At 31.5% G+C, this 23,902-nt stretch overlaps 4 protein-coding genes across 4 annotated transcripts; all 4 read right to left on the bottom strand.

The window, feature by feature from the left end:
• Nucleotides 1-35: 35 nt before the first annotated feature.
• Nucleotides 36-13,521, bottom strand: LOC114916014 (uncharacterized). The gene is made up of 10 exons (XM_029271863.2): nt 13,383-13,521; nt 12,892-13,134; nt 11,727-12,428; nt 10,680-11,567; nt 8,774-9,448; nt 7,867-8,664; nt 3,404-4,123; nt 2,459-3,307; nt 372-569; nt 36-265 (listed from the first exon to the last, which is right to left on the bottom strand). The coding sequence occupies exons 1-10, from the start codon at nt 13,419-13,421 to the stop codon at nt 173-175; spliced, it is 5,205 nt and encodes a 1,734-aa protein (XP_029127696.1). The 5' UTR covers nt 13,422-13,521; the 3' UTR covers nt 36-172.
• On the bottom strand, nt 13,476-14,960 carry LOC145955972 (putative disease resistance protein At4g27220). The gene has a single exon (XM_083071524.1). It carries the CDS (start codon nt 14,958-14,960, stop codon nt 13,476-13,478), a length of 1,485 nt encoding a protein of 494 aa, XP_082927650.1.
• Nucleotides 13,714-23,902, bottom strand: LOC109799179 (retrovirus-related Pol polyprotein from transposon TNT 1-94). The gene is made up of 2 exons (XM_020359720.3): nt 23,245-23,902; nt 13,714-21,041 (listed from the first exon to the last, which is right to left on the bottom strand). Exon 2 carries the CDS (start codon nt 19,407-19,409, stop codon nt 15,420-15,422), a length of 3,990 nt encoding a protein of 1,329 aa, XP_020215309.2. The 5' UTR covers nt 19,410-21,041; nt 23,245-23,902; the 3' UTR covers nt 13,714-15,419.
• LOC145949198 (putative disease resistance protein At5g05400) lies at nt 19,858-21,006 on the bottom strand. Its single transcript, XM_083071523.1, has one exon. The coding sequence runs from the start codon at nt 21,004-21,006 to the stop codon at nt 19,858-19,860; it is 1,149 nt and encodes a 382-aa protein (XP_082927649.1).

Below are 23,902 nucleotides of genomic sequence, written 5' to 3'. Positions count from 1 at the left end.
TCTGTGCACTGTGGTGTCACACTCACTTTGTTCAGGTTGAGAGGGGAACAACTCAAGAAAACTGAATCCACTTATTTTAAGACACTCTAAATTGGATGCGTTCACAAGTATCTCAACGAGAAAACTCGGTACCTCCTGGACATCTTTAAAATCCAGCTCAAGTTCAACTAATTTATGAAGCATGTCTCTCAAAATTTTTGTTGCATAGCAATAGCATCCTAGCGTTTTCCCAATCGAGCTTCAGTGACTCCAGAACGAAATTAGTCTAGTAAGGGAAGAACAAAATGACAACCAAGGGGCAAGGGGTGAGAAATAGGAAATAGAATATAACTTAAAAAAAACAAAATATAAAAGCAGATTTGGTTACAAACCTTTCCTTCCGAGAAAAGGGGTTGCTTATTAACTGAAGTAGAGGTTTGTGGCTCTTGTTGATTTTGAAATGTCTTCAATTTATCACAAAACAACACCTCTAAATGATTTAAGTCAGGGCATTCCAGAGTAAATCTTCCAGGATAAAAGCATGCTTGTGCTAGGAAGCACATGCTTGTCCATAAGCACGTTCGTATTTCCTAATTGTAATGAAGCAAAGTCATGTTATTTGTTACGATCGTATTTAAAAACCCACTATAATTTTGACGGTAAATAGGGAGCTCCAAACCAAGTTTTTATCACCCAACTATTGACTTTATTTTCTATATTTTTTGCTTTCTTGTATTTGTTATTGAGGTTCTGTAAGAAACTAAAAGTCAAACCCTTAAAGAAGAATTCTTTCAATTACTGTTTAATAGGTTCTAGCAACATGTCTAGCTAGTTTACCTTTTTTATGGTTGTGATGTAATTATTACTAGTGAACCCTAATGATGAATTCATGAGTTATTTGTTTTAACCGTTGTGAAATTTCGATGTAATTTAATCAATGATAAATTCTCTATCTATTTCTTTTAATAAGAATCAATTACTTAATTCATTATTATTAAAAATTTGTTTAATTTAATTAATAGCATTGAACATTCCCTAAATTTATATTTTTGAGTAAATTATACCTTTCTCTCTTGAAATATACAAATATTAAATTACCCTCCTTTCTTATGCTAAAAATTATAGTCCCTTTCCTCGACAAATTCTAATATATAATATTTTACCCATTTTTTAAATTTTTCGTTAAAATTTTGTTAACTTCCATTACAAAAAAATAAATTATTACCAAAACATCCTTTACACCACATTCCTTCGGAGATGTAAATATTACACTTCCTTCCCTTCTTATAAACATTTTCCCCCTAAAAAAATTTAAAGATGCTACACGTTAATTATATACATCTTAAAAAAAAATATTTTCATTATTATCTTTACAAAATATTTTTGAAGTTACCTATCAAAATAAAAATAATATATATATATATATATATATATATATATAAGTATAATAACATCAAATACAAGTGTTAAGATATTATTTAATCAATATAGTTAATGTAATATTTTTATAAAATTTAAATAAAATTTAAATAAATTAGTGTTTTATGATAAAATATTATTATTATATTTAATTAATGTAATGCTAAAATATGTATATTAAATATATAATTTTAAATAAATAGATTCATATTAAAAACCTATTATAAAATAAAATATAATTATTATAAAATTTATATATATACCCGCACGTTAATTTATATTATATATATTGACGTATACATAAAAGTATAATATAATTTAATTTATAATTTTTATTTTATTTATTATTTTAATAAACTAGTTTAAATTTATTTAAATATTTTACAGTTTTCAATTCGGTAAATGAATGATAATGAACTTAAAAATATTTTGAAATGTATTTAAATTAAAATTATATTTTTTTATGAATAATTAAATTAAAAGTATTTTTTGAAATCGTATAATGATAATTTAGTAATGTTAAGTTATTTTAATAAAAAAATGATAATATAATACTTGAAAGTTTAAGGAATAAAAATATAATTTACTATATTTTAAAATATGCATGGTGGATAATGTAATACTAACATCTCTGAGAAAAAAGTAATATAATTTACGTTAAAGGTATTAAATTAAATGATTAAATTGTATATTTTAAAATAAGAAGAGATGAGAGTGTGATACTTTTATTTCTTAGGGAAGGATAACATAGTTTATTCTATATTTTTTCCACAAAACTTTTCCTAACATTAGTGATACTCTTTTCTTTCTCGGGATAAAAAAAGAGAGAAAGAGTTTGATTAATGTTACCAATTATTTACTGAATCAAGAAAAATAACTTAAATTGAGGATTTTTTAAAAAAAAAATGATTAATATAAGTCACATTTAAAATTAGTTCTTATAAATGGGCCAAATAACATTATTGATATGATAAAAAAGAATGGAAAGAATAAATTGTTAGAGATTAAACTAACGTTAATGCTAATATATTTAATCATTTGATTTAAGTTGAGTTCGTACCTGTCGCTGCATTATCGCCTTTACAGTGGTGTTAAGATCTTTGTGGAAAAGCAAACCTCCACTTGTAGTCGGCCCCGTCTGAATTCCCTGGAATGATTCTGCATATATGACTCTCTCAGAGAAAAACTTCATATTGAAGCATTGCTCTATATGAACTGTTATCAAAGACGTTAATTTCAGAGTGTGATTGCCCGAGTAGAAGCATAACAAACTTCGTAAATCACACAAAACAATGGTGTTGAGTCTCTTAAATTTAATGGCTTCTGAAGTTGCATTGCTCTCTTTAGCCATAATTTCTTTCATTGATTCACATCCCACCACCTTGATCTCCTCTAGGTTCATCAACTTTTCTGCTGCTGAAGATGTAAATAAACACTGCAAGTTGGGACAGTTGAAAATAGACACTTTTTTTAGAAAAGAGAAAGTCGCTGTAGAAGTAGAATGTATTAATGTTGTCAAATCATGACATCCGACAACATTCAAGTCTTGGATATTCTCAAAGATTGTGTTTCTCCATGATGAGTCCTTTGACTTGATGAACTGGAGCTCAGATACTTGACGAAGTTCCAATATTTTTAACTGTCCAAGCATTCCCTCATCAATTTTGTGGTTTGCAGCAAAGAATATCTCGGGATTACAACGACGGCTTATACTCATTTTCATTAAATTTGGTGTCTTTCGGAGTAATTCAATGAGCCATATAGGCCTCTCATTCTTAACAGCGCCAAAGTGCAGGCTAATTTCATTTAAATATTTGAGGCCTTCCATAAAATCCCCTGACCTAAACCTTAAGCTTGATTCCAAGATGTGTTTCCAATCAAGTCTCAATTCTTTCAAGTTGGAAATGACCTAATATGTCAATGCAAAACATATCGGATAGAAAGGAGAGTGAATTAGAATAATAAAGGAGAAAAAAGTTGTGAGTAAAGATTCTATCAAGCTTACCTTTAGATTTGAAGAACTCGTACCTTCACCTTCACTCTCACCCATGAAACGTGTGGTTTGAAATAATTCTAACTCATCACAATCCAACACTGATAAAATTTGTAAGGCGGGGCATTCGAGAGTGAATGTTTGAGGGTAAAAGTAAGCGAGTTGTGGCATGCCAGAAAGATCCAACTTCTCTAGAAGGGGGAACACAAATTGTTCTGTTTTGTTTGTTGGAGTGTCTTCTTCCCTTTGAACAATTTCTTGCAATTTATGGCAAGATCCTATTTCAAGTTTTCTAAGCTTCTTTAGATGTTTTGCTTGGGAAGTAGGAAATAAAGTTTGAAGGTTCTCACATTCCCTAACAACGACCTCTTCCAGATTTGGAAACACGGAAAGAAGTCCTTCACTATTTTTTCCCCAAACATGCCTCAGCCCCGATAGCTTTTGAAAAGTCAATTTCTTCAATCGGGATGGTGTTCCCATAATTTCTGTGTCATTCATATAAAAAATGACCTCTACTTTGTTGTTATTTCCTACTTGCACTGCTTCTAAGTTGTTTAGAAGATGAAGAATAACAGATGGAATTACATATGGTAAAATCCACTTATCCAGATTCAAAGTTCCTAAATTGCGCAACCATTGGTTTTGTATACCAACAGAAACATTACCGACATGGTCTGCTTGTAGCCAAGAATCCGAAGAATATCGAGTCTTGAGAATGGCGTCAAAAAACTCCTGTAAATATTACAATGAGTACATCATCACATATTTCATATCGATTAATGCTTGCTCTGCGTCATTGTTTCTGCCTATAAACTACGTCACCTTTTCGTTTTAGCATCTTTAAATTGAAGGGAAGAACTAGATCATGTAATAAGATGGATCAGATTTAGAGAGCACTTACAAAATATTTCAAAATTATATTATTTCTATAATCCATGAATAATTGATTGTTACTATAATCATTTTTAATTAAAATGTATTATTATTTTGATAAGTTTGTTAAAAATAATTTTAAGATATTTAATTTCCTTTGAATAAAAAAAACTGTAGTAAATAAACTTTTTAAAAAAATGTTGAAAAATAATAGTAAATATTAGTTTTTGAGTTTCATAAAAATAAAAAATGTTCACAAATTTAAGTTAAATATTTATTTTGCAAACAATTTAAAAAAAAATACAGTTCAAATGGGAGATTATAAATTTTTCTGAAGAGTCGAATCTAAATGGTAAATCATGATTTTCATTCACAATGGAGAATATTGTATTAACTGGGGTAACACGGCTTGATGAAAACTTAATTTAAGAAATTTTAACTTATATCATAAAACGACTTTTGTTTTAAATTTAAAACATTTAATTTTATTTTGAAAGTAACTTTTAAATTCTAAATAGACCAGACCATACACTATATAAATAGAAGACAATAAAAAAGGAACTACTTTTAATTTTATTTTATAATAATGTCGTAAGACTTCATCTTACATTAATCTAATTCAGTTAAGAGATAAGGAAAGTTTGATTAAGAATTACTCCCGTCAAGAATCGAACTCTTGTGCCTGAACAATTCGACCGATCTTAATAAATTTGTAATTTTATCAATAAGTTTATATATAATTTTCAAACAAAGCTAAAAACTTAATTCCCGAGTTACATTCCTAGTTTCCTACTCATGAATAAAAGGTAGAGAGCTATACAATTATTACTCCCTTTTTGAATATTATTGCGAAGTATGCCTCATTTAATAGAATTAACGAAAAGAGATATGCCTTTCAATTTTCATACTCTTTTTTGTTGTTGTTAATTTTGATGTAACATTTTTTTATCTATTGGAATTGAATTGGATATCAGAAAAAAATTACAATAATTTATGCAGTCTGCTTAATTAAGAGATCTAAGTCTTCTTGATACACTATTAGTATGAAGATTTTTATATCGTATTAATAAGAAGTCATTTTAAATATAGCTTTTAAAGTAATTTACTACAATAATCAATAATTTGTAATTATATAATGATTCAACAACTTAAGAGATTTTTACGCCACCAGTAACGTATTCTAATAACATAATTTTAGTACATTACTTTTACCTTTTTTCTTTATTTAAAATTAATTTCAAATTAGCACACTATAAATTTTTTATTATTAAAAACTACTATTTTTAATCAGTTGATAGAATAATAAATTGTAATTCTAATTTTTACACTAAAGTACGTGCCTATTAAACTGCAAATAAAAACCTTCTGACTAATAAACTAATTTTTAATTTTTTTTTATAAAAATTTAAATTAAGACAAGACACATACAAACTTAGATTTAATCTCTTTAAATTCACATAATGATAATTTAATTTTGCAGAAAAATCTTGAAAAATAACCCAACACTAGGAACTATATCATTAGCGTTGGGTGTTCATGAAGACCAATAAAGCGCTAGCCGTTTCCTCAAGAGAATTAGGCATTGAGATGATCAAGAGTTGTAGTGGTTGCAAATTGGATTGGATTTGAAACATTTATATCCAATCCTATCAACTCTAATTTATTTGGATTGGTTCAATTTGATTCATTTTTTAGTTTATAATTTGAACCAATCTAATCATATTTAATTTGTTTTGGGTCGAATCATTAATTTATTATTAAAATAATAAAAATTATAAAAAAAAAAGACATCACATTAATCAACTATAAAACACATTGTCATGTCATTAAGTCCAACTGATAAAATATTAATGTTACAAATTTGTTTCTCAAGATTAAAAAATATCCTACCTAAAACATTTGAATGAATTTATTTTTCACTAAAACCCCAAAATCACATATTCACAGCCAAACCAAATTTAATAATAATAATAATAATAATAATAATAATAATAATAATAATAATAATAATAATAATAATAATAATAATAAAATAGGATATTTATTTAATTGAATGAATTGATTTGGTTTGATTCTTGGAAATCAAAATTCGAGATCCAAACCAAACTAATTGGATTCTTTATTTTATAATTTAAACCAATTCGATAGTTCGAATCAATCCGGATTTTTTTTTTCGGTGTGGTTCGGATTCATTGAATAATCGGATTGATTTGGATTCATGTCCACTTCTACCACAGAGCTACTATTTTAGAGCGGCCAGCAAGTCAGTGTTATACATCATATTCTAAATTTTCTAGCTAATGTTGGGCGCTGAGAAGTAAGGCTGGTGGTCATTGAACGATGTAAATCAGGGTTTCCTTTTGATCTTTTGACAAAAGAAAAATAAAAGACATTCTATGGTTTTGGAGGAGCCATGTACTGGAGATTTGAAGGGAATAAAAGATCAAAAGGAGTTCTTAGTTTCTTCTATGGTTTTAGGACCTTTAGGTTGAACTTGATGAACTGGTATCGGATCCTTATGCAGTGATTTTTATCCGAGAATATTTCAAGTTCTTTTTCTATGACTTAATGTTTCTTTAGTTTATTGTTATAGAAATTGATCCCATGTTTATGCAAAAGTTAGGCGTATAGGCTAGAACTGAAATTGTTTATTATATATTTGGCTGTATATAGGAATAACACATTGAATCTGCGAGGTTCTTGGAATCTTGGTGAACTTATCTCTTTGCTTAACAAATTTAGGTATTGTCTAAGGAACTGATATACTACTTTAGGTAAAGGGATTCAAACTGAAGGAATAGGTTTAATATAATTTCGCAGATTCAGACTACAACTTCATGGATTAACTTGTATTAGATGATTGGATTCAGTTGCATAGGGAAACAAGAAAAGGGATTTGTACCCTAGTTGCTTCTAATTCTTGCATTTCTAATCATTGCAACAATTCTATATTTTCAACTATTTTCTCCCCGATCAATTTATTTTCTTTGCTCGAATAGTTTAAATTAATATTTGGTATATACCACATTCTCCATGTACTAATATTCTACGTACCACTTGAATTTATTACTTGACATGATCAATGCACATATTGCAATTGAATGTTTTGATTTTCATAAGTTTATATACCTATCAAACCTTCATTATTAGTATGTTGACCTAGTATTCTTACATGCATGGTTGCATTATTTTCATTTACTGCACTCGATTATCTTCAATCAATGTTGCTCAGGAAAATAGTATCATTTTTTTGTAGTAGTTAGTGCAAGGATTTTCTATTCCAAATTCGTATAGTTTGTATCAATAATCAATAATAGAAATAAAAAGGAAGTATCTTCTTCTTGTCCTTTATGCTAGAGTGAGAGTGGATTCCATTAATGTCAATCTAAAGACATAAAGAGGTGTTAATTAATAGGTAATTCAAGAATTTTATTGTTTTTGTTCTTTTATTTCAATTTTCAGTTGATAAATCTATGATACATGGAGATTTATTGAGTCTTTTGCAATATACTGAAAACTTTCTAAATAAAATTAATGGTTAAAAACATTGTGTTCATGCAATAATTGAAGTAATAATGGATTGATTTGAATAAAGTTCTTACCTGTTGTTGGAACGTCCCCTTCACAGGGGTGTTAAGATCGTGGTGGAAGAACAAATATTCCTCATTTGGATCCAACGAGACTTGAATTCCCAAATCGTATTTGGCATCTATGAGTCCTTGGGAGAAAATCTTCATGTTGGGGCATTCCCATATGATCACTCTTATCAGAGATGATAATAGCAGTGTGTGACTGCCTGAATAAAAACATGACAGGCTTGATAAGGAATGTAGAATTATAGTGTTGAGTCGCTCAAATCTTATCACCTCTAAAGTAGTTTCTTCTAGCCCTTTTGCCAATATTACTTCCACTAATTCACATTGCATTATGGACATCTCTTCAAGATGAACTAACGTTCTTGCAGTTGAGGATGTAAATAAGTACTTCAATTCTTGGCAATCTTTTATAGATAATTGATTTAGATTGGAGAATGACAATGCAGAATGTACTAATGTTGTCAAACGAGGACACGAGGAAACACATAACTTGTGCAGACAGACAAGGGACAAGGTCGTCGAGTATCTGTGCACTGTGGTGTCACTGTCACTTTGTTCAGGTTGAGAGGGGAACAACTCAAGAAAACTGAATCCACTTATTTTAAGACACTCTAAATTGGATGGCTTCACAAGTATCTTCACAAGTATCTCAACGAGAAAACTCGGTACCTCCTGGACATCTTTAAAATCCAGCTCAAGTTCAACTAATTTATGAAGCATGTCTCTCAGAAAATTTTTGTTGCATAGCAATAGCATCCTAGTGTTTTCCCAATCGAGCTTCAGTGACTCCAGAACGAAATTAGTCTAGTAAGGGAAGAACAAAATGACAACCAAGGGGCAAGGGGTGAGAAATAGGAAATAGAATATAACTTTAAAAAAAAATATATATATAAAAGCAGATTTGGTTACAAACCTTTCCTTCCGAGAAAAGGGGTTGCTTATTAACTGAAGTAGAGGTTTGTGGCTCTTGTTGTTGATTTTGAAATGTCTTCAATTTATCACAAAACAACACCTCTAAATGATTTAAGTCAGGGCATTCCAGAGTAAATCTTCCAGGATAAAAGCAGGTGAGTTGTGGCAACATACACAGATTCAGTGAGGTTAAACGAGGAAATGAAAATTCTGTTGTTGCTTCGGTAATAGCATTCCCCTCTTCAACAATTTCTTGAAACATTTCACACTGCCTTATTTCAAGTGTCTTGAGTTTCTCAACTCTTATAGCTTGCTCTAAAGGAAATAGAGTTTTCAGCCTTTCACAATGAGTAACAAGTACTTGCTGCAAATTTAGAAAACTGAGCATTACTTCACGATCCTTATCCCATACTTGTATCAATTTTGGCAGGTCAACCAAAGTCAATTTCTTCAACGGAAAGGGATAATCCTTCAGCTCTGTCTCCTGCATACCAAATATTACTTCTACATTGGTGTTACGTACTTCCAATTCCTCTAAGTTTTTTAAACTAGGGAAAACAGCAGTTGGAATAGCATGCGATTCAAGTTCACAATTAACCAGCTTCAAAATCTTCAGTCGAAGGCTCTCGAGTGCTCCATAAGCATTGGAAGCGACCATGTGATCTGGATCGAGAGCCTGTAAATATTGTAAATAACTTCGTAATTAGGTAACAGAATAACAAAATAATAATTGTCAGCTAAAACAAGATGTGAAAATCAAGAAACCAAAATAACAATAGCCAAGTGTGAAGACGCACCGGGACTCCCACTCTTAACAATAAATACCAAATGCCTGGCAATACTTCATTACAATGCTTTTACTGTTGACATCTCTAGAATCAAAATAATTGCCAAATAATTTATTTTACCAAAATAATTACTTTTTGAGACAAATCTTAAAAGAAAAATGATTGGTATTTACTTTATAGGTGTATATACCTTGTGAAAGACAAGGAAAAAAAATTAAAAGATGTGCTGAGTGATGTGTGACAAATACAAAAGATAAAAATAAAAATGAAGCATAAAATAGGTGAAAATGTGTATGGATATTGTTGATCTTAAAAAGATAATTTTTCTAAATGTCATTAAACTAAGTATATACAATTTTGGATGTACCACCTCATGGTGAACAAATGTGAAAAAATGAGAAAGTAAGAAAACATTCAGGGTTGATTTGGATGAAAGTACCTTATAATTAAAGTAACTCTAAATTTATGATAAATAAAAAGTTCAATGATAAAATATCGTATAATAAAGCCACGGGTATATGATTGAATCAAGTGCAAAGTGATTTACAAGGCCGGAATGCTGGATAACATCTAACAAGACTAGACCTTGCATATTTACATAGTATACAACTCAATAAACACATAGAAAACACCATATTTAAATTTGGAAAATGAAGAAAAACCATGAGAAAAGCTCCAAAAAGAATATATTATTTTACATACACAGGTTTTTATACTGTATGCCCAAGGATACTTGTTAAAAGTTAAATAATTTTTTAAAATGAAAAATAAAATATTTAATATATCATATTTTAACTTAAAAAATATAGATACTGATGGATTCATTAAAGGAAATAAATTCTTCTTAATGTCTGCCAAATTTATCAAACATGAAAAGTTAAATAAACCTATGAAACTGAACTAAATTCAAATACAAAAAAGAAGAATGGTAGTAAGTGAAAAGTTTTTATGAAGAATATTACTAACATACTTTACTGTAATTTAAATTCAATTCAACCATAATATTTGATAAAAAAAATATTTAATATTTTTTTAATAATTGTTAACAGGACCTCATAAAAATATATACTGCAAAGAAAATAAAGAACTCGTCAGTAATCATCAATAGTAGATACGTACCCGAGTCTGGTACAAGTCATTTATCGTGGCATTTAAATCACCTTTGCAATAATATATTTTTTCCTCCGTTCCATATCTAACACATATTTGTCGCAAAATTGGAGCCTCGTCTTTTTCAGAAAAGGTGAAGCTTTTCATTTTGCCACATTCACTCGCTACAACTTTTTCCAACGATGGAAACTCAAAGGCGTAATGAATGGAACTATTAAACCTTTCAAGTGAATGAAGTGCTACGAGTTCTATTTCCTTCAATTGTCTGAAAACAATTGCTGGCTTTGTTTCCATCAATACTCTGTTAGTAGTACTAGCCTTTTTTTTCTTCAATAGTTCGTTAATAATTTGTTCTTCATTTTCTTGCTCTAACACAACGGTCTTCATTGATTCACATTGAATTACCTTCATAGTGGTGAGTTGAACCAAGCTTTTTGCAGTTGATGGTGTTATTAAATATCTTAATTTATTACAATTACTCACTTCCAGATTTGTCAAGTAAGTGAAAGATATTGAAGAAGGCGCAAGGGTGTCTAGACATGGACATTCCTCTAAAATCAAATATTCTAACCTTTGAAAGAGAACTCTGTCTTCTTCAAAGCCTATCATCTTAAGTGAACGTAAGTTCATTAACTTCAAGCTTTTGAGCTTCGGAACAACCCCCAAATTTTCTTCAGCAAAGCGTCTTGGATGCACTAATTGCTCAAAGAAACAATTACTCATCAATAGGCTTTTTAGATTAGGATTTCTGTGGAGGAAAAAATATAGAATCTCACAATCCTGTAATCTAGATAGTTGAAACTCTTCTAAGTTGTACATCCGGTAGTCCCCGATATATGTCTTTAACAAATCTGCATTGTGTGGCTCTATTTGCATGGACTTCAAGTTGTAGATTTCCTAAGAAATGATGCATGAAATAAAGGTAAGTTAAAGTAAAAGATATGAACGTGGATCTTCAATGTAATTGAGTAATTTGTTTTATTTTCTCCTGATATAATGTCATTCTATCTCTATGAATTAGAAAAGATGCATAAGAGCTAAAAGACTGATTAGTACCTCTTTAGGCAAGAAGACTGGATTTATTTCTGGATTTTCCTTTACTTTTCTGAAAAGTTCGAGCTTCTGACAAAGTTCTACACACAAGTTATTCAGTGTTGAACAACAAAGTTTATGCTCATCCCCATAGAAACTCTCAAGGTTCGGTAGATTTGAAAATCTAACGGTGGTTAGTTTGGGAAATTCAAATGAAACGCTACTCAAGTTGTTTGTTTCTCCCATGGAAACAATTTTTTCCAGCTGACCACAATTTTGGACCTCAAGGTATTCAAGTTTTTTAAGACCCTTGGCCAAAGAAACTGGAAATATATGTTTTAATTTTACACATTCCTGAACCCATATCTTTTTCAAATTTTTGAAGTTAAGAATCTCTTCTGGGTCTTTGTTCCATACATGCTCCAAATTTGGCAGATTTTTTACAAGAAGATTTTGCAAGTTGGTCATATCCTCAGCATCAGGTTTTTCGCGACCTTTAAGGTCAAATATCTCTTTCATCGACTTGCAATTAGTAACGTTCAAGTTGCATAGACTCCGAAATTTGCCAACCATGTAGGAAGGAAAAACATTTTCAAGTTTATTACACTCCTCAATGATCAATGCATCTAGTTTTCCAAAGGAATGTAAAGGAAATTCGGCCCATATCTTTCTCAATCTCTTCATGTTTCTCAAGTTGATATTCTTCAACTTTGGAAAGATGCTTTCCTGCTTGGTTCACAATTGCCATAAATTTATTTAAATTAACAGCTATATTAGAGAAAATCAAAACAAATCAATAAATAACGAGAATAAAAAATAAAACATTATATATATATATATATATATGAGAAAATCAAAACAAATCAATAAATAACGAGAATAAAAAAGAAAATATTATATATATACATCCGAAGTCAAATGATTTTTGGTATAACAATATTGTGACCCCTATGACTGGTATTTGAAAGGTCATATACTGTCATAGAATTTGAACATAAAGATTTAGGACATGAAATACTTGCATATCACATTCAGGATTTTGTATAAGGGTTTCATTATCATCATATCAAACACACAAAATTTTAAATTTTCTAATAATATTAAAGATAATTTGGGTATTAGCTAGCCACGTATCAAAATGAAGGTATACCAAAGATTATTGAAAGATGTTGTAATCCCACCAACATACCTCATTGACGATTATACTAGCTTCCTCAAATATGCTCTCCATCATCCCACATTCACTAACGAAAAGGCTTTGAAGATTCATCAGACTTTTGGACATGGAAATGGAAAGTAGGTAATGCAAATTCCAACAATCATTCACATATAAGTGGATCAAATTTCGAAAGCTTGTTAAAGATTGGTCACTCCATAAGTTTGTTATGTTGATTGAAGACAGCTCCATTCTCTCTAATTTGGAAACTATCACCTGCCACGACAAACATATATAACTAGCGTCTCAAAAATCAAAGAATTTATTTTGTTTTTTCTCAATATACCATGCCTATAGGGAAAAGGAAAGGAATGGTTAGATAGAGAAGAATAAATAGGTCACCAACAATATATTTTTTAAGTCACTCAAACTCTACCTTCTTGATTTTAACATCTAGTATCAAATATATGAAAGTTCAAAATAAAAAGATAAAGCAAATCAACATGTGACTATTTTGGGCACACCTTTTCACCAAAGAGTGCATTGGGCTTCCTACTTTGCATTTGCTCTCCTGTTGATGCGCCATCGATGTAAAATCCAACAAATTCAGACAAAGATTATAGCATCAAAAAGCGCAATTCAGGAAACTTAATTTTATCGCTATCTCTTTCCAAGGTAACAATCTCCTTCAAAGAGTTACACTCAGAAACTTCAATTGTTTCAAGTGCAAAAAGATGTTTGATCATAGAAGAGAAGAAGACATTTTTTAATTGACCACAGATATTCAGCTTGATAATTTTCAATTTGCAAAATGAATCATGTGTAAGTTGACCCTGACACATATGCTCCATGCTATTGACGTCATAGAGAAACAACGACTCTAATTTAGGAAATGCTTTTTCAGGATGTTCCTTGTTCTTTGAATGAATAATGGACTTAACTTTCGAGTTACTTACAATGGACAAATATTTTAGATATGGAAATCCATCATAATTCAATTCATAGAAAATATCTTCAACATCCTTTAGTTGTCCCAACAACAAATTTTCAACTCTTCCAAATAGTATTTTGATCTCCTTCTGTTGATGAATGTGAAAGCCATTTTCGAGCTGAAGTGCCAAATATCTTGATGCTTCAGACATCTCTAGCATCTTGAAATCCCACACCGAATAGGCATTCAAATATTCTCTGATGATGATCTTGTAGCTATCCAATTTGTCAAAGAACAAGTTGTTAGGCAAAACGGTAATTTTTGGGATCTGTATGACCAGTGTTGTTAACTGATCCAGTTGCCTCAACTCAGAAAGACTTGCCTTTCCACTTTGATTTCCTTCTCCTTCATCTTTCCATTGAATTGGGCTATTTCCAGCATACAACTCTTCCAAACTAGTCAAACTTGAAAACATTTCAGCAGGAATCTTTTCAAGTTTAAAGCAATTACTGATGTCAAAAATTTGTAGCTTAGTTAACTGCCTCAATTTAATAGGCAAATTATTAACATCAGATCCTGATAAACTAAGAACTCTTAATGTCTCCAAGTGTCCAATGATAGCTAAATCCCCACCTAGCTTGCATTGCTCTAAACAAAGCATTCTGAGATTCTGTAAGCATTTAATTGATGAAGGTAAGGATGATTGACGAACGCCAATCAATATCAACACTCGAAGTTCTTTCATTCCATTAAAAAAATTGTGTGGTATTTCCAAATGTGGATCTTTATTGTCAAAATGGAAGACTTTAAGTCTAGAACAATTTATGCTTCTAGGAAACTTCTTCATGATGTGAGTTATATCACAATGTTGTAAGGAAATAACCGTGTACCTTCTAAGCTTGTCCTTGTCGGGCCATTCATCTAGCTTTTGCTTTGAGAGAGCAAATGAATGCATCTGCTGGGACGCTATGGACAAAGCCGCAGCACGGGTAATATCTTGCATGGTGAAACGATCACTTGAAAAACTATCAGCCAACAAACTTAACTCTTTCAACTTTGCAACCAACGCATGTACTCTAACTCTAGCTTCGCTTGCAGTGTGAACTCCTTGAAGTATGCCCAAACCAATGCAGTATCTCACCAAGTCAGTAATTAATGCATCATGACCCATACGAGCACAAATTAAGAAAGTGTGCTTGAGCTCATCATTTTCTAGAAGACCATAACTCAGCTTTGTGGAGAACTCTGGCGTTGTTGCTTGTTAAGACAAGCAATGGGCAGCGGAAGCATAAAACATAAAAAACCATACAAACCATGAAACAGAGAAGAGGAAAGGTTAGGGAACAGAACAATTTCGTATTTGCTGAAGAACCATACTATTCTGTTTTTTTTTCATTCATATATAAGGCAAATACATGAAAAATGACAGCCATACATAGAGCCCATAAATGCTGTCAGTAAAACACATGTTCCCATCATCATTAAGTGTGTATATTTGCCTAAAATCAGAAACCTAACAAGATATTATCTACTGCACTAAGTAAACATAATTACTGCAGAACTTTACCCACTAATACAAGCAACCATAAATAATTATAGCAGTAAAAAATAAAGGAAAAGTTTTACTGCATTAACACTCCTCCTTAAAACTTTTCTTAAGGACTCCCAACTTGCTTCTTAGCTCATTAAACTTAGCACTTGGAAGGGCCTTAGTGAGTATGTCTGCCAATTGCTCCTTAGACCTGCAATACATCAACTGAACATCTCCATTCTTCTCAGCTTCCCTTATAGCATGAAATTTGACATTGATATGCTTGGTTCTTCCATGTTGAATTGGATTTTTAGCAATTGAAATGGCTGACTTGTTATCACACCATAGCACAGTAGGTTCCATTTGCACATGACTCAAATCTGTCAAGACTTTCCTGACCCATATAACTTGATTTGAGGCTGCTGCTGCAGCTACATATTCAGCCTCGGCAGAGGATTGAGCAACCACATCTTGCTTCTTAGAGTTCCATGAAAATACTCCACTACCAAGTGAAAAAACATATCCTGTTGTGATCTTAGAGTCATCAATAGATCCAGCCCAATCACTATCAACAAAACCTTCAACCTTTCCATCACTTTTGCTATACCAAATGCCAAAGTCAGCAGTACCTTTCAAGTATCTCAACACTCTTTTGCCTACACCAAAGTGTGTTAAACTTGGTGAATGCATGAACCTTGAAAGTAAACTACTGCAGAACATCAAATCTGGTCTAGTTGCAGTCAAATAAAGAAGACTACCAACCAAACTTCTATATTGAGTCACATCTGCCTTTGCATCACCATCAGCCTTGGAGAGCTTTTCGTTGACAGCAAGTGGAGTTGAAACAGGATTACAATTCTCCAGTTTGAATTTTTTCAGCAAGTCATTTGCATACTTTTTCTGTGAAAGAAAAATTCCATCATCAAACTGATGCACTTCCATCCCCAAAAAATACCTCATCATTCCAACATCTGTCATTTCAAAAAACTGCAACATGCTGTTTTTAAATTCTTCAATTTCATCAACATCATCACCTGTAATCAACAAATCATCAACATACAGAGAAACCACAATTTTCTTTCCATTGCCACAATCTTTCACATAAAGAGTAGGCTCATTTTGGCTCCTCCTGAAATCATTTTGCAGAAAATGAGAATCAATTCTGCTGTACCAAGCTCTTGGAGCTTGTTTCAGCCCATACAAGGCTTTATGAAGCCTATAAACTTTTTCTTCATGACCTGCAACAATAAAACCATCAAGCTGTTCAACATATATTTCTTCTTGCAATACTCCATTTAAAAAAGCAGATTTAACATCCAAGTGAAAGATTTTCCATCCATATTGAGCCGCTAATGCAACAATTAATCTAATTGTTTCATGCCTAGCAACCGGCGCAAATGTATCACCATAATCGACTCCAGCCATTTGAGAATACCCCTTCACAACAAGCCTTGCTTTGTGCTTGTGGATGGAACCATCCGGATTTAATTTTGTTCTATAAACCCATTTGACGCCAATCACATGTTTGTCCTTGGGCTTTGAAGTAAGTTCCCAAGTGCCATTTTTGTTAATCATGGCCAGCTCCTCCTTCATTGCATCTTTCCATTCTTCATGCATTGAAGCCTCTTCAAAACAAGAAGGCTCACTTACAACAAAATTGCATTTTTCATAAATTTCAGCCAAAGATTTGGATTTTAGCACAGGAGAATCAGATTCAGCAATCTGACTTTTATTCTCATTTGCAGCTTGCTCCTGGTCAAAATTGGTTGTCAACTGTTCTGTTTTTGTGCTCCTTTGAACTTCATTATTTTCCCAATTCCAGTATGCATTCTCATCAATTTGAATATCCCTGCTGATCACAATCTGTTTTGACCTCATATTGTACACCCGGTAACCTTTGGAGTTTGCAGCATAGCCTAAGAAAATCCCCATTTCAGCTTTGTCATCTAATTTGGATCTTTTTGCTGCTGCAACATGAGTATAACAAATAGATCCAAAAATCTTTAGGTGTTTGGCAGTGGGCTTCACTCCATTCCAAGCTTCAATTGGTGTTTTCTCTTGAACAGCTCTTGTTGGCAGCCTATTCAAAAGATACACGGCTGTATAAACAGCTTCAGCCCAAAAACATTTTGGCAATTTCTTTTCAGCAATTAAACATCTTGCCATCTCCATAACTGTTCTATTTTTTCTCTCAGAAACTCCATTTTGTTCAGGAGTATAACTTACTGTCAATTGATGAACAATGCCCATATCTTCACAAAATGCATTAAACTCATTAGATGTATACTCCTTCCCATTGTCGGATCTCAACATTTTAATTTTGCAGCCACTTTGAGACTCCACCATGGCTCTAAACTTTTTAAAGACATCAAAAGTTTGAGCTTTGCTTGATAAAAAATACACCCATGTCATTCTTGTCAAATCATCAATAAACAGAAGAAAATATTTGCTTTGGCTAAGAGAAGGAACACTCATTGGACCACACAAATCAGTGTGAATAAGCTCCAATTTTTCCTTTGCTCGTGTGACATTTGTTGATGAAAAAGACTTTCTATGCATTTTTCCCAATTGACAAGCATCACATAAATCATCAATAATACCCATCATAGGCATGTCTCTCACCATATCATGAGTTTGCAAAAATTTCAAAGCACCCATATTAAAGTGACCATATCTTTTGTGCCATAAAACAGAATCATCATGTTTGGAAACAAGAGCTGATTCATTCACTTGATTCAAACTGATTGGAAAGCTATTATCACACATTTCAACCTTAATAACTTCAGAATCATTTGAATCCAATATGATACAACCATTGTTTTTAAATGAAAGAGAATATCCTCTCTTCATTAGTTGAGCAACACTTAGCAAATTCTGATCCAAATCAGGAATAAATAAAACATCATGAATAAATTTAGGACCTTTGCTAGTGTGAACAGAAACTGTACCTCTTCCTTCAGCTTGTACGATATCTCCATTTCCAAGCTTAACTTTGGTTTGGACAGCCCTATCCAAAGTAGTAAAAAGACTTGAGTCCCTCGCCATGTGGTTTGTGCACCCACTATCAACATACCATACATCATTTGAACCTGAACTACTTGTTTGAGCAGCCATAAACAAGTGTTCTTCATCTTGGAGTTGCTGATCGGTGAAGTTAACTTGATGTGCATGTTGTGGTTGAGATTGGTTCTGCCTGGATCTGCAGTACCTTTCTCTATGTCCCCACTTCTTGCAAATGTTACATTGGATTTGAGGCTTCCCCTTATACCAACAATCTTTTGACAAGTGATTTGTTCTTTTGCATGTAGAACAAGGAGGAAAATGATTGTTTGCTGCAGATTCACTACTCCCATCCATCTTCGTTTTCCCCTTTTGGTCACCAACTGCTTTATAATTTTGCTTCTTTTGATTTTTCTGACCAGCTTGCTTTCCCTTGTGTCTTGCTTGAAATGCACCTTCAGTTACATCATCCATTCTCATGGAGAATCTTTGCTCATGAGCTTGCAATTTACTGACCATTTCGGAAATGGTTAGTTTCTTAAGATCACATGACTCTTCAATGGCAGCAACTTTGGCTTCAAATTTTACGGGTAGACTGATCAACATTTTTTCGACTACCTTGTGGTCATGGACCACCTCTCCATACAATCTCATTTGGTTCACCAAGTGAGACAGCTTTGAAGTGTACTCCTTGACTGATTCACTTTCCTTCATTTTCAGCATTTCAAACTCTCTTTTAAGAGTAAATAGTTTGATGGATCTCACCCGTTCATCACCGGCATACCTTTCATTCAACTCGTCCCATATTTGTTTTGCTGTTTCCAAATGCATAATGCTTGTAAAAACATCATCTGTCAAAGCTGAATGTAAACATGAGACAGCTTTTTCCTTCTTCAAAGTCTCCTCCTCATGTTGCTTCATTTGAGCTATTGTAGGATTAGCTCTCAATGGTGGAACTTCCTTATCTTGATCTACATACTCCCATAAGCCAAAAGACTTCAAACATGATCTCATTTTGACAATCCATATGTGATAGTTTTCCCCAGAAAATTGAGGAACAGCAAATACACCATTATTCCCCGAAGCCATTTTATCACTCACTCACAAGTGTTTAATCTCCCCTCTCAATTTTTTTCAGACCCACAGCCTATAAGAACAATGCTCTCGATACCACTGTTAAGACAAGCAATGGGCAGCGGAAGCATAAAACATAAAAAACCATACAAACCATGAAACAGAGAAGAGGAAAGGTTAGGGAACAGAACAATTTCGTATTTGCTGAAGAACCATACTATTCTGTTTTTTTTTCATTCATATATAAGGCAAATACATGAAAAATGACAGCCATACATAGAGCCCATAAATGCTGTCAGTAAAACACATGTTCCCATCATCATTAAGTGTGTAGATTTGCCTAAAATCAGAAACCTAACAAGATATTATCTACTGCACTAAGTAAACATAATTACTGCAGAACTTTACCCACTAATACAAGCAACCATAAATAATTATAGCAGTAAAAAATAAAGGAAAAGTTTTACTGCATTAACATTGCTGTTAAGTTTTGCCTTTGAAGCTTCCCATGTGTATCATCCCATATTAGAGAGCTCTTCCCTTTTAATGCATTTGCAGTTGTTACAATTACCATGGGCAACCCCTTACACTCCTTGGCAATTTTAGTTGCTAATGTTTCAAACGTAGAATTTCCATCACCTATTTTAGCCATGTTCTTAAACATCATCTCTGCCTCCTTTTCTGTTAATGCTTGTACACAAAATGTCTGAATTCCTTTCTCGCCCGTCTGGCTTATCAGAAGTGGTTCACTGTCGGAAATCATCAAAACTTTACATCCTTTGTAACTAGTATGAGAATTGTTCTCTAATGGAATTCCCACCATGTTGAAGTCCAGTTTCACCCTCATGTTATCTAGGATTACAAGGGTTTTCTCCTTTGGATTCTTTAATCTCTCCCGTAACCGAGCTGCTCTTCCACTCTCAGATTCCTCTTCCAATTTCATCCCCAACCTGTCAGCAATTTGTCCTTGAATACTTCGTATGTCGGGATGACTTATGTTCACCATAATCACCACATCGAACCCTTTTACTCTCTTGGCAACCTCTTTGATTAAACTAGTCTTGCCCACACCACTCCACCCATAAACTCCAATCACTCCAAAATTCGAGTCTTCCAATGCTGCCTTAATATCATCCATAGTTTCTTTTCTTGATTCAAATTCTTCATACCTAATGTTGTCAAAATCAGCATCAAAGGATGGTGGGCCCAACCAATAGGAAAAATTAACATGCTTCGCGCTCTGCAGTAGTTCATTAACCTTCTTTGTAATATCAATAACTGTTACGCTTAGATTATACCTTATTGCCGGTTTAGGAAGGTAACCATCGGAAAACACGGCATATGCACAATCTTCATCTTCACAGAAATTTTCATACTCGGAAATCACCCTTTTTACCTTCTTTAGCCATTCAATGACATTATCGTCGATAGCTTTCGCATGTCGCTCTTCCTCTCTAACTTTATTTTGCACGATTTTCTCCTCTTTCCGCAACTTCTTAACATTTTTGTCTAGTTCTCGAACTCTGCTTTCGTAAGACCGAAGCTGTTTCAGTAGTAGCTTTAGATATGGCCAAGCCTTACCAAGCAATTTGAGAATATCTTCATACTTCATTTTTACTTTTCTCCCGCTATCAACTGCATCCTTGCCTGAATAAAGAATAACTTGTTGAGGAAGGAAAGTAGAGAAGGGCGAGGAACACAGAGTATTATTACTTCATGTAGTTATTATAAGGTTTTCTTAATGGAATTATATGTATAAATATAAGTAATTATGTTAATTAATTATATAAAATTTATAAAACAAAATTTATGATTTATTAATTTTATTTTTTTTATTTGTCATTAAATTTTTATGTGACTTCATATCAAAATTTATATACAAATATTAATAAAATTAATAAATAATAATTAGATAACTTAAGAAATAAAAAAGAGGACATTTATTTAATATTTTAACATGTAAAATCTAGATATTATAATAATTGCATTTCTTGAGAGAAACATTAATTATGATAAGTCAAATATATTAAATTATATGTTTTAATATAAAAATGTTAGAGTTCTTTGTAATTTCAATATACTAGTGTAATACTCTTATCAATTATAAGAAGATAACACAATGTTCATTTAAATTATTTTTAAGAGATTAAAATTAAATTTGAGAAATTTTAAAAAGACAAAAATATATTTTATCCTTAATTTTGTATTAACTACGCATTGAATTCAAATTCTATAAAAAAAATGTATAATTTAATATATAATGTCTTTAAAACTTTATAATTGGCCAACAAGTAATAAAACAAAAACATAAACAACGGGTAATGGAGGATATAGACGGAGAAAAAAACTATTTTTTTATTATCAGAACATAGAAAGTGTACATCAACTGTTTACGCAAAAAATTTAAATTAATCCAAATTGATCAATAATCAATCTGATTTATATCGAAAAATCTGATTTATTTTGAAAAAAAAATCTGAACTGATTCATTTTAATTATAAAATTAGTTTAGTTATCCGATTCATTTTTACAAAGTGAATTAGTTCGATTCGATTTAATTTTTTAAAAAATCGATCTATTTATGAGTAAAAAATAAATAGATAATTGCACTATACCGAATCCAATTTTAAAAAATTAATCTATATTTTATAAAAATCAAACCGATCTACTTTAAAAAAAATAAATCAATTAACTGATACATTTTTATAAAATGGTTCCGTTTGGTTCAATTTGAATTTTTCTAAAAACTAACCAATTAACACGCCTATGCATTAAAGTAACGTGAACTAAGATATCTTTACTTCACTTGACAAAACAGAACTGCCATTTAAAATTGAGTCAATTATAAGGTTATTTAATCATTACGTAAATTTTTTTTGCAGTTATGATACTGACTTATTCTTCTTTGGAAATCAATCATATAAATTTAGCGTTGTTTTAATATATATATATATATATATATATATATATATATTTATTTAAATACATTTTTTATGTTTTATATGATAAACTAGTTTTGATTTTCATATCCTTTAATTTTTTTTATCATTAAAAAATTTTAAACATTATTTTTTATCCTATAAAATGAGGAAAAAATTGATTTTTATCCTTACAAGGTATCTATTTTTATTTTCATATTTCCAAAATTCAAAATCATTATTCTTGTCTTTAACAATTATTTTAAGATATATAAATATTATATTTTAATAATCTATAAATTTTTTAAAAGGAATACGTTGATAAAGTATCATAGATAATTATGAACATAATGTGTAAGATCACATCACTTTCTAATATGTAGTTAAAAAAATCACATAATAAAAACAAAATTATTGTCTCAAATTTTAAAGGATAAAAAAAAAGAAAAATTTGTTATAAGAACTGAAATCAAAACTTGTTGATTTTATAAAAATTAAAAACATATTTGAATCATATTCTTTTTTCATGAACTTTCAAATTTATGAATTCAAAATATAAATCTCCGATTTTTTTTTTCTAGACCACTAGTGTTTTCCATTATTCTAATCTTATTCAAGTTAAATAAAATTATTATATATAACAATATTCTCTTTTTAAGTATTTAATGTATATAGGACTCGAGATCACATTAATTAAACTGGAGTAACTTTGGCTAGTTGATCATGTTGTTTAATAGTATCTAAAAATTTTTAATATCAATGAAGTTTAAGTAAAGGAAAGGAGCTTAAAATTCTAAGCAGCAAAGGCTTCAGGTTAAAGATATACTAAGCATATACTGTGTCTATTATAGAGAATCAGATGAACAAAGATTACTAGCACAGCAACAACCTCAACTTAGAATGAGAAGGATGAAGTTGTTATTAGTGCTTACCTGACCACCATGGAGGCAACAATCATAAACAATATGCAGCTCTGAAGAATGCAAAAGAAAAGCTTTAAAGAAGACGGTGAAAAGGAAAAAGGCAGCAGAATCCTTCCTCCAATCACTTCAAAGCATTGAGATCACTTTGAAAATGAAGTTGAAAAAACACATATTGACATATTTGAGATTTGTAGCACAAATCCGGTGATAGAGGAATCGGCATTTAATCATGGTTTACTTTTAAGATGATAAATTAACCAAATACAGGCATTTATTTAATTCACAAAATAATTGTCTCTGTTGATAGTCACATGGTAGTGTGGTACACCCTGGCAGAAGTCACCAAATGCGTTGAATTATACTTTTTTTAATCATTCTCGGTCCTACATTTTTGCTTATCTCATTGGAATTAGAAAACATTAAATGTAGCTAGCTGTGAAAATTATTTTTGGCGTATAATTAATAAAAACATGTTGCCCTTGTTAGAATAGTGGATTAAGCCTAACTCAACCCTACAAAACCGGCTTTTAAGGTGAGGGTTGCTTTCCACTTATATACTATTCAATTGCCTAATCTCTAGTCGATGTGGGACTTGGGTTTTTCCCAATACACCCCCTCACGTCCAGCACTATTGAGCTTGGTACGTGGATAAATGGTGGGTGACCCT

This window comes from Cajanus cajan, chromosome 3 (genome assembly GCF_000230855.2).
Source record: "Cajanus cajan strain Asha chromosome 3, NIPB_CcT2T_4, whole genome shotgun sequence".
Lineage (NCBI taxonomy): Eukaryota > Viridiplantae > Streptophyta > Magnoliopsida > Fabales > Fabaceae > Cajanus > Cajanus cajan.
This window is presented reverse-complemented; position numbering and strand designations above follow the sequence as displayed.

What these genes read in the sequence shown, in the direction of transcription:
- LOC109799179 (XM_020359720.3), bottom strand. Translation starts at nt 19,409, where the DNA reads ATGGCTTCGGGGAATAATGGTGTATTTGCTGTTCCTCAATTTTCTGGG.
- LOC145949198 (XM_083071523.1), bottom strand. Translation starts at nt 21,006, where the DNA reads ATGAAGTATGAAGATATTCTCAAATTGCTTGGTAAGGCTTGGCCATAT.
- LOC114916014 (XM_029271863.2), bottom strand. Translation starts at nt 13,421, where the DNA reads ATGCAAAGTAGGAAGCCCAATGCACTCTTTGGTGAAAAG. An exon ending in CAGTCTTCTTGCCTAAAGAG is followed by an intron (nt 11,568 to 11,726) that starts GTACTAATCAGT and finishes ATCATTTCTTAG; the next exon opens with GAAATCTACAACTTGAAGTC. An exon ending in AGGCGATAATGCAGCGACAG is followed by an intron (nt 570 to 2,458) that starts GTACGAACTCAA and finishes CATTACAATTAG; the next exon opens with GAAATACGAACGTGCTTATG.
- LOC145955972 (XM_083071524.1), bottom strand. Translation starts at nt 14,960, where the DNA reads ATGGGTCATGATGCATTAATTACTGACTTGGTGAGATACTGCATTGGT.